This window comes from Opisthocomus hoazin, chromosome 3 (assembly GCF_030867145.1).
Source record: "Opisthocomus hoazin isolate bOpiHoa1 chromosome 3, bOpiHoa1.hap1, whole genome shotgun sequence".
Classification (NCBI taxonomy): Eukaryota; Metazoa; Chordata; class Aves; order Opisthocomiformes; family Opisthocomidae; genus Opisthocomus; species Opisthocomus hoazin.
The window spans coordinates 107,251,852-107,262,693 of record NC_134416.1 but is presented as its reverse complement, the minus strand read 5'-3'; the positions used below and the strand labels follow the sequence as shown (position 1 = coordinate 107,262,693).

Sequence of the window (10,842 nt, the reverse complement as noted above, 5' to 3'; positions counted from 1 at the left end):
CGCCGTCCACACCACCTCCACGCTGTTCTCCCCACTTAATTTAAGCGTGCCTAATCAGGAAATCTACCTAATTGGAGTATCTCTGTTAAAAATCAGGGATGCTCACTAACAATGACTGCGTCTTGATCGGGATGGTAATATCACTTAATTGGGATGCCTTCAGGTGCCTTAGTGGTTTGGGTTTTTTATGTCTCAAGCTCAAGCTAGTCTTGTCTGTCTGCTCCTCATAAAACAGCTTTCAGTTCCTCCTCGGTAATGATACAGGCAAACGATGATGTAAGTTACTTTAACATTTTTTGCTGCTGGCTGTTAGTTGGTGTGGGAGGGGCAAAATTACCTGTTTCTGTGGGTGTTCTTGCCACAGGGACGGTTCGGTCTCCATCCCATGCGAACCCTCCTCCTGCCTCCACGGGCGTCCCCGTCACGCAGGGAGCGCGCGGCTGCTCTCCGGGAGGCTTCAGCGGGCAGGGAAATGCCGTTTGCTGCTGCCTGGTCAGCCTGGGGGGGGGAGGAAGCTACCAACCAAAGTGTCCATGTTCCGTTTGCAACTTATTTTTATGATGTTTGCAGCGTCCACAACTCTGAGAGCAAAACTGTATTGAAAGAAAGCTGCCCGTCTACCCAACCAGCCACGCGTATACCCCGCAGTCACACACATGCAATTATTTTCAAATATGAGCCTCAGCTAAGAATCTCTGGTCATACTTCAGGGCTACCAAGATAAATAGGAAGCTTAACTTTTAAAAATAATCCCTCAAGTGTCTTTTTCTTCATGCTACATCATCTTAAAAGGCCTATATTTGTGTTTGTCAAGTGAAGCACCTCCAAATTCATCCAGTCCAACCCCCTGCCAAAGCAGGGTCACCCAGAGCAGGCTGCGCAGGACCTTGTCCAGGTGGGTCTGGAATATCTCCAGAGAAGGAGACTCCACAGCCTCCCTGGGCAGCCTGGGCCAGGGCTCCGTCACCCTCAGAGGGAAGAAGTTCTTCCTCGGGTTCAGCTGGAGCTTCCTCTGCTTCAGTTTGTGCCCATTGCCCCTTGTCCTGTCGCTGGGCACCACTGGAAAGAGTCTGGCCCCGTCCTCCTGACACCCACCCTGCAGATATTTATAAGCATTTCTAAGGTCCCCTCTCAGCCTTCTCTTCTCCAGGCTGAAAAAGCCCAGCTCCCTCAGCCTCTCCTCGCAGGAGAGATGCTCCAGTCCCCTCCTCATCCTCGTAGCCCTATGCTGGGCGCTCTCCAGTAGCTCCTGATCTTTCTTGAAGTGGGGAGCCCAGAACTGGACAGAGTACTCCAGATGAGGCCTCACCAGGGCAGTGTAGAGGGGAAGGAGAACCTCCCTTGACCTGCTGGCCACACTCCTCCTAATGCACCCCAGGATCCCTTCCCAACCCTACCACTCTGTGATTCTGTGAAATTAATCATCGAGCACTGGATGCAGGCGTGCAGTCTCTTCTGCTTTGCTCAACAGAGGAACTGACCTTGTCTGGCTTGGCTGGTGCCATCCTCACTCAAACATTAGCCACGTTGCCATGGCAGTTGGCCAGCCGGACTCGCTGGGGCAGGGACCGGGGCACGAGCTGTGCGGTGGGGCAGGCGGGGTGCCACAGCCACCCACCCAACGCACCACGGTTGAGTGGAGGGGGCTAATGCCACCCGAGGAAAAAAAGAACGACCGAAAGCTTTGCTTTTATTTGCTTTTCAAGAGCAAAGAACCCTGTTTGAGGGGACATCGAAACATATACTGCCGGAGCTCTTTTCTGCTTCGGCGCAAATTTTCAGCTTCAAATCGCACCTATGAGCCTGTCCATGGATTTGCAGAAGCGGTGCCGCTCGTGGCCTTGTGGAGGCCGGAGGGAGAGGCCAAGAACGGGAAGCCGTGGAGATAACGCACTCGGGGACGAGGCGATGACTTCTTTTACCTTTGGCCGATACCCTGCCTGGTTTTGAGGGCAGAGCCCTGCTAGGAAGAGGGGCTTGCGAGTTCCATGTCTTTGTCGCATGGTGCTTCAGAAATCCGTCTTTCATGCATGTTCCCTGTCTCTTCTGGAAAATAACAGGCACATCTTGAGAGCTCTACTTTTTAAACCGTTCCTTCAACTCTTTCTGTTACACTTTTTGCAGAGCGAGACGTGTTTTTCTGTATGTAAACCACTATAGAATCATAGAATCATAGAATGGTAAGGGCTGGAAACGACCTTAAAGCTCACCTAGTTCCAACCCCCCTGCCACGAGCAGGGACATCTTCCACCAGCCCAGGTTGCTCAGAGCTCCATCCAACCTGGCCTTGAACACTTCCAGGGAGGGGGCAGCCACAGCTTCTCTGGGCAACCTGGGCCAGTGTCTCACCACCTTCATGGTGAAGAATTTCTTCCTATTATCTAACCTAAATCTGCTTTCTTTTAATTTAGAGCCATTCCCCCTTGTCCCATCCCTACACACCCTTGCGAAAAGCCCCTCTCCATCCATCCTGTAGCCCCTTCGGGTACTGGCAGCTGCTCTAAGGTCACCCCGGAGCCTTCTCTTCTCCAGGCTGCTATAACGGGTTGATTCCCGCAGCACAAAAATAACTTGTGGCTTCAGAAAAGTTGCGTATGCAGGCACCTTTAAGCTGCATCACTTGCGTTACCGTAGCTCCCAGGAACCGCCATGAGGCCGTTGCTTTGCCGTGAGTGTGCTCGATGCCGCGGGACGCCCTGTCAACCACGCGTGCACGCAGCTGCACGCAGCCTCTGGTCCCGCCGGATGCGGGTTGAGCACGTTCGCTAATTAGCAAGGGGGAGGCTGAGAGGCAGGAGTGCTTCTCCTGGAAACCCACCGACTCTTTGTCCTCGGCCGGTTTTTCGGGCAAAACCGGCAACCGGCGTGGGCCTTCCTTGGCCGGGCAGAGCCCGCGCTGCTCCAGCTGCGGAGGCGAGCGCTGGAGGGGGTTTGGGCGGGTTGGTTTGGGTGGTCGTCGTGTGTGTGTGTGTGTGTGTGTCCCATTTAAGCCCCTCTTCCCCCCCCGTGGCGTGGGGCAGGTGCCCGGCGCAGAGCGGCAGTGGCAGGGTCTTCCCGCGAGGGGGCGCCCGAGTCCCGCGCAAGCCCCCCCCCGCGCAGGACGCCCCCCCCCCACCAACCCTCACACACACACCCCCCCCCCCCCCGATCCCGCACATCTCTCCGCGGGGGGGATCGGACCCCGGAGCGGGACCGGGCCGCGAAGGCTTCACGCTCCCCGTTCCGCTGCTCCCCGCGTTGTTTCCATTTACACGGTTCCAGAGGATCCAAGGGATCCAGCCCCCCCCCCCCCCCCCCGCCCTCGCCGCCCCTCCCAGAGAAAGGAAGGAAATCAGGGAGGAAAAGGAACACAAAAGGGACAAGGGAGCTTGGAAAGTAAAAGAAAAAGAACAAAAAAAAAAAAAAAAAAAAAAAAAAGGTCGATGTCTGGCTTTCTTCTTGTCGGTTTACGAGGGGGTTTTTAACACCCTCAGCCCCCCAGAACCTGGCGTTCTGCTGCGGGGTGCCACGGCCAGAGAACCTCCAAATTCAAGGTTTCTGACGCGCTTGCGGTGTTCCTTTTCCTTTCCCGGGTGCGTGTGACAGCACCGCACCTGAGCAGCAGAAACCACGCCAGCAGTTCCGCGCAGCCCGGTTTTTCTTTTCGCTCCCGGGGCCGCGACATCTCCGGGACGCAACCTGTGTCGCAGAGGCGAAGTGTATCGGCGACCGCGATAGTATGTCGCGGGAAGATCAAACGCGCGGGCTCCGACGCTCCTCTCGGTCTCCCCTTGTAAATGAAACGCAAAAAATCCGCTTTTAGATAGCGAACGTGAAATGAAGGTGTTTCTGTTGTGCATGACACGCAGCCGGTGCCCGCTGCCGCCTTTGCTGCAAAAGATAATTTATTTCTCATTCTCATTAGAGCCTAAGAAGGTGCCAGAGGGAAAGGAGCGCTCATTTTCGTATTAAGTTCTGTTATTTAGGTCTTAAGATAAAAGACGCCCTTGGATTGGAAAACCGCCTCGGCTTATTTATGGCATCGTTAAACCCACGTTAATAAAAATAACAATCCTCAAGCCTGTTTGCTGAAGCGGGTGCCACGCAAACGGACCCCGCGTTTCGAGCTCGGCTTCATCGCAGGGCAGAGGTGCTGGCTGCCAGGGCGGGGGGGGGACGGGGACACTGTCACCTACGTCCAGAGGCGACAAACAGAGAGGGGGGCTCTCGGCACAAGACATTTTTGCGCTGGCAGAGCACAGATTTCAGACGATCGGCTCCCTCCCTGCGCCCCCCGAAAGGATGCCACCTCGAGGGGCGCGGAAAGCTGCGCGCTGGGATGCGGAGAGCCGGGCTGGGTTTTGGAGTTCCCCCTCTGATGTCGCAGCCAAAAGCAAGAGAAGTGAAGCCCTGACTACGTCTAAACATCGACAGCCCGGGGCTAGAAAGCGGTTCACCTCCAGGTCCTGGAGAGGAGAGGACAACCCGCAACCGTTTCGGGTCCACCTGGGCTGCTTTGCCCGGGTCAAATGGGCAAAGCCCCTCCGCCCACCGCTCCCATCCCATCTTTTTTCCTGACACCTCCGTGAAGAAGGTTGCAAACGACCACACAAGCGAAGCCGCGGAGGGTTTCGAGGGCAGCGCGGCTCCCCCCGGGGCCCCCGTCGGGGCTCCCCGTCCCGCCCGGCTCCGGGGGTCCGCAGGGGGGGAGACGGCTCCGCGGTGAACCCGAGCGCCGGGGTCTTCTCCCGAGGGGTATCCGAACACACCAAGGGGGGGGGGAACTGAGACCCCTGCCTGGCTAAAACCGTCGTTTCCCCCCCGAGACACAAACCCCGCATCACTGCGAACCTTCACAGTGGTGACTTTGGTGCCTCGCCGAGAGAAACCAGAGTCCCGCAGGTCTGGGGTGCGCAGCTTCACCGTTACCAGCATCCGAGCGGCCACTGCAAAATGTCTTAGATGTAAGAAACACAGCGGATTAATGCCTCCCCCCCCCCCTTCCCTGTGCTGAAACTTCTCGGTGTTACTCCAGGCTCTGCCTGAGAAGCAGCTTCGCTACCGCAAACGTTGCCCAGATGCAATGAAAATGCCGGGGAAGGGTCCGGCTCCCGCCCGGGGAGCCCGTGGAAACGGCTCTGAACGGGCAGGTAACGCCGTGGGAAAACCGGATGGCCCGGGCCGCATGGAAACGTGCTAAAATGCCCTTTTTCTTTCTTTTCTTTCTTTCTTTTTTTTTTTTTTTTTTTCAATTTCCCGCAGCAAAGCAAGAAAGAGTTTTTGAAAATGCAAAGTGTTGGAACTGACATCTCGTCCGGCGCTTTGCGCCTTGATTAATTCTGCCCTGGTGGGAGGAAAGGGGGAAAAAAAAAATGTAATTAGGCAGGAGCAGGTGAAAGATTCCAGACGATGAAATACAACAGGCTAAACGGGATAATGTATTCACCATTAAAGGACTGACATTTATTACCAAAAGGAGACCCGTTATGTTTGAATATGGAAAGGGGCAGATATTAGGCGATATAAATTGCCTCCTTCACATTACTTGTATCTCATTTAAAAAGTGTATTTTATTTTTTTAATTTTTTTTTTGTTTATTAACGAACGGGTTGGTCTTTCAGAGGGAAAGCCATACCTGCTAAAAAAAAAAACCGACCAGGCAAATGACGCGCCTTGAACACGCTCCCGAGACACGATCCCCAAAGCAATCGATCACAGCAAAAAGTGAGGAAAGGGGATCTGAAATCAGCGAAGCCAAGAGGGTCTTTTGACGCATTTGTAGTGTCACAAGACCGGGGGGGGGGTAATTCGGCTCACGCACACACGCACAAGCGCGTCTTCCCCGCACAAATTCCGCGACTTGAAACAGATTTCGGCTTGTACCCTTCAAGCGATCTGTTCTTAAGGCTGAAGAAGTTTCAGAGGTGCGGGCTGCAAACTGAACGCAGGGCACCAGGGTGGATTTCGGGTGTCTGAAGCACTGGCGAAACCACCACCGCGCCCACACGCACACGAATCTCCCCGCGCTTGCAGTGCGAAAAGAAAAAAAATCTTCTTTCTTAAAAAAATAACCGCGAATTAAAAGGAGAAATTTGAAAAGCAGTCAGCAAGCCCTCACTCTGCTGCCTTTGAGCTGCCGTTCAGGTGTTGCTCTGCTCAGAGCCCGCATCTTCAGAGCCCGCAACAGCCACGCAAATGAAATCTCCACAGCAGAACCGGCCGAACAATGTCAGGAACGTCCATTTTATTGCACTTCTTTATTTTTTATTTTCCCCTTTTTATTTTCTCCCCCTTTTGACACACCTGAGGTACCTCGGAGCCCACCCCGCAGCAGCTCGGGAACAAACGCACCAAGGCAGCCAGGACCCGCGTCCCACCGCGCCGGCTCCGCAGAGCTCGCCCGAAGGAGCGGGCGAGAGACCCCCGCGCCGAGCAACGCGCCCGCCTTCGCGACCACCCGAGGCGGGGCGGCGGGGGGGCTCCGCGGGACCGCCACGGCTCCCGCCCACGCCGTCCTCCGCGGGCGCGGGGGGTGGGAGGCAGAGACCCCCGGTAACCCCGGCGCGGAGCCGGCCCGTCGGGACGGGGAGGAGGGATCCCGGCCGGGGGGCGGGTGTGTGGACCGGCCGGTGGGGGAATAAAATAATAATAATAATAATAATAATAATAATAATAATAATAATAATAATAATAATAATAATAATAATAATAATAATAATAATAAAGTAGGGGGCAAACACGCGTGGCGGAGCGCGGGGTGCGCGCGTGGGTGGGAAGAGCTCCGGGGGAGCGTATACATATACTTTTATATATATATATGTGTGTGTATATATATATATATATATATCTCTCCACACATTGGTGCAGGGACGTAAGGACGCGGGTGGGTGCGGGGCGGCGCGCACAATGCGCGGGCGCGTCCCCGCGGGTGCGCAGCGACCCACGCGAGAGAGCCCGGGGCTCCGGCGATCGTGTGTGGCCGGTCCCCGGGCGCTGCAGCAGCTCCCAGGGCTGCTGCGGGGATTTCTCTTTTTTTTTTTTTTTTTCCTTCTTTTAAAAAAAAAAAAACCCTCGTTTTTTTTTTTTTTTTTCCCCTCTGCTCGCTCCTTTTATTTTTTTTTTTTTCTCTCTTTTCCCTCCTCATTCAGAGCCCCGGGTGTCTCCCGGCCCTCATTGGCCGCCCCGGCTCGGCGGGGCGGAGCTGGGCCGCCTGCAAAAGGAGGAAAAGAAAAAAAAAAATAAAAGAGAGAGAGGAAAAAAAAAAAAAGGAGACCGAGAGAGAGGAGAGGGAGGAAAAAAAAAAAAAAAAAAGAGGAGAAAACTGTAAGTGCGTAAAAAAGTTCTCGCCGTGGTGACGGATGCTCAAAAGTTCAGGAGTTTTTCCGATGCTTCCCAAAGCAGCCTGCGACTGAAAAAGAGACTGAAAAAAAGCGAGAGGGAGAGAGAGAGGGAGACTTTGCACTGGGAGATCGGGAAGGTGGATTTTTTTCTTCTGCTGCTCGCTTAAAAAAAGCCAACAAAACACATCCCTCTACTTTTGTCCCTCCTTTGCAGACAACTTGTTGCAGATCCCCGTGGAACAAGGAACTGGGAGCGTGGGAGCCTCTTTGCAAAGGTTTTATTTTCTTAATACTCTTTCTGCGTTTGGAAGTTGCTTTTTCTCCGCTGCGATTACTTTTCTTTTTTTTTTTTTTTCCCCTCCCCCGTTTTCTTTTTAAAAACGTTTTTGCCCTTTTTCACCCCGCTCTTTTTTTCCCCCCCTTTTTTCGGATTTTTTTTTTTTCCTCCCCCCCCCATCCCCCTCCCCACACCCCCTCCGCGTGGAGCGCGGGACCTTGCCGGTGGGCTTTCTCCCGGGCGAAGGAGAAGCAGCAGAAGAAGAAGGAGCGGGAGACTTTCGGCTCTGCCGCCGTTCTCCTTCCTCCCTTTTTCCGCGCTCCGCCGGGGGGGGGCCGGGGGAGGGGGGGGGGGACCGCCCGGTCCGGCTCGGTCCGCGGAGCGGCGGAGGGGTGGAGGGGGAAGGGACGCGCTGTTTGGTCCGGCGGGGAGGGTGGGGGAAAGCTGACGGGAGGACATGCAGGCTCGCTACTCCGTCTCCAGTCCCAACTCCCTGGGAGTGGTGCCGTACCTCGGCGGAGAGCAGAGCTACTACCGGGCGGCGGCGGCGGCTGCCGGCGGGGGTTACGCGGCCATGCCGGCCCCGATGAGCATGTACTCCCACCCGGCCCACGAGCAGTACCCGGCCGGCATGGCCCGAGCCTACGGGCCCTACACCCCTCCGCCGCAGCCCAAGGATATGGTGAAGCCGCCCTACAGCTACATCGCCCTCATCACCATGGCCATCCAGAACGCTCCCGATAAGAAGATCACCTTGAACGGGATCTACCAGTTCATCATGGAGCGGTTCCCTTTCTACCGGGACAACAAGCAGGGCTGGCAGAACAGCATCCGCCACAACCTCTCCCTCAACGAGTGCTTCGTCAAGGTCCCCCGCGACGACAAGAAGCCCGGCAAGGGCAGCTACTGGACCCTCGACCCGGACTCCTACAACATGTTCGAGAACGGCAGCTTCCTCCGCCGCCGCCGCCGCTTCAAGAAGAAGGACGCCGTCAAGGACAAGGAGGAGAAGGACCGCCTGCACCTCAAGGACCATGCCCCGCCGCGACCCCCGCCGCCCGCCGCCGAGCCCGACGGCGGCCCCGCCGCTCCCCCGCCGCCCCCGCCGCCGCCTCCCCCCCCGGTCCGCATCCAGGACATCAAGACGGAGAACGGCTCGGCCTCCCCTCCGCAGGCCGGGTCCCCCCCCGGCGCCGCTCCGCCGCTCGGCGCCGTGCCCAAGATCGAGAGCCCCGACAGCAGCAGCAGCCTCTCCAGCGGCGGCAGCCCCCGCAGCGCCCTCCCCTCCGGCCGCTCGCTCAGCCTGGAGGCCCCCGAGCCGCCCCCCCCCGCCGCCGCCGCCGCCGCCACCCCCGCCGCCCTCCCACCACCCGGGCTTCAGCGTGGACAACATCATGACCTCGCTGCGGGGCTCCCCGCAAGCCTCCTCCGAGCTGGGCGCCGCCGGCCTCCTGGCCCCCGCCGCCGCCGCGCCACGCACCGGCATCCCGCCCGCCCTCTCCCTCGGCGGTTACTCGCCGGGACACAGCTCCGTCTACGGCTCTCCCTGCGGCCAGGCCCCCCCCCGCCGCCACCTACCACTGCAACATGCAGGCCATGAGCCTCTACGCCGGGGACCGGCCCGGCCACCTGCCCGCCGCCAGCCCCGCAGACGACCCGCTCCCCGACTACGCCGTGCCCGCAGCCGGCGGAGGAGCGGGGGGCGGCGGCGGGACGCTGGGGCACGGCGGGCTGGGCGGCGCGGCGGGCGGCCACCAGGAGGGGCACCACCCGCACCCGCACCCGCACCAGGGCCGCCTGGCCTCCTGGTACCTCAACCAGGCTGCGGCTGCGGCGGCTGCGGCTGCGGGGGCCGGCGGCGGCGGGGGGGGGGAGCTGGGCTACGCCGGCCCGCAGCAGGGCTTCTCCGCCGCCCCCCGGGAGGTCTTCGAGGCCCCGCGGTTGGGGCTCAGCGCTTCGCCCGGCGGTGGCGGTGGCCCCGGGGCGGGGGGCGGCGGTGGCGGGGCCGGGGGAGGCGGGGGGGGAGGCGGCTGTCAGATGGCTTTCCCCGGCAGCCAGCCGCTCTACCGCGCCTCCGGGGCTTTCGTCTACGACTGCGGCAAGTTCTGAGCGCGGGGACGGCGACGGCACCCGCGCAAGAACCGCGCAAGCACCCGCGCAAGCAGCCAACCCAGCACCAAGCGCCGCGCCCGCGCGGAAAGCTTCTGTACAGAGACAGCCCCAAAGCGTGTCTGGGTTTGTTAAAGGACAGTGTTACTCCGATAACACGTAAGTTTGTTTTGGGTTTTTTTTGTTGTTGTTGTTGTTTTTTAACTGCTTTGAGAACCCCCCCCCCCTCCCCGTCTCTTAAGGTGTTGCTCTGCCCCGTGTTTAAAAGGGGGGGCGGAAAGTCCAGCGTAGAGTGCCAGCTTTTTTTCCCCCTTTTTACCCCCTTCCCCCCTCCCCCTCCCTCTTTGACAAGGACTTGTTTTAAAATGTAAATTGCGACATAGTAATTTATTTTTAATTTGTAGTTGGATGTTGCGGACCAAACGCCAGAAAGTGTTTTTCCCCTTCCCTGAAAAGTGACGTTAAAATTGACTGAAACGCTGATTTTTTTTTTCACTATATATAAAAAGGGAAACTGTATTAATCTTATTCTATCCATATTTTTTTTTTGTTGAAAATATTCTGAAGGTATTGCATTGTTTGTTTATTAATAAATTACCGTTCAGTTGGAATGATCCGCCACACGTCTGTGTATTTTAACACTTTCGTTTAGAGAGCGAGAGAAGGGGAAAGGGATTTCATAACTGACTCTGGCGCTGGAACAGCCCGTTCCCCTCCGCGCAGATTCCAAAGACCATTTCGGAACTGCCAGGTCGAGAAAAAAAAAAAAAAAAAAAAAAATCCCTTTTCGGTCTCTCCTGCAATATGTTCCACTTAGTCAGCTCGCCTTATCCGCTAGGAAAAGGGAAAAAAAAAAGGCTTTCCCATGGCAGCTCTGAGCTGGCAAATAAACAAACGCGTTTTCTTAGCAATTAATGGGCAAGACCTGGAAACGTTTGAGCGTACACGGCAGTACGACAAGCTTACGGCTTTTAAAATAACGCGCCTTTGTAGGGCTGCAGCGAGCAGTAACTCCGAGGTGGAGGTACACGCGCGGGACCCCTGCCCGCCTGTCGCTGTGCGGGTATCGCGGTCTGCGCCTGTATTCCAAGCGTGTTTCTATGTAGGATTTACATAAGTATCTGCGCTTAAGGAAGG

The 10,842-nt window shown here is 57.0% G+C and overlaps 1 protein-coding gene across 1 annotated transcript; it reads left to right on the top strand.

The window, feature by feature from the left end:
- The first annotated feature begins 8,050 nt into the window (after nt 1-8,050).
- Nucleotides 8,051-10,266, top strand: FOXC1 (forkhead box C1). Its single transcript, XM_075415323.1, is given in 3 exon segments — nt 8,051-8,916; nt 8,918-9,152; nt 9,154-10,266. Coding segments are annotated over 3 exon segments (1,650 nt in total). The 5' UTR covers nt 8,051-8,053; the 3' UTR covers nt 9,706-10,266.
- Nucleotides 10,267-10,842: the final 576 nt, after the last annotated feature.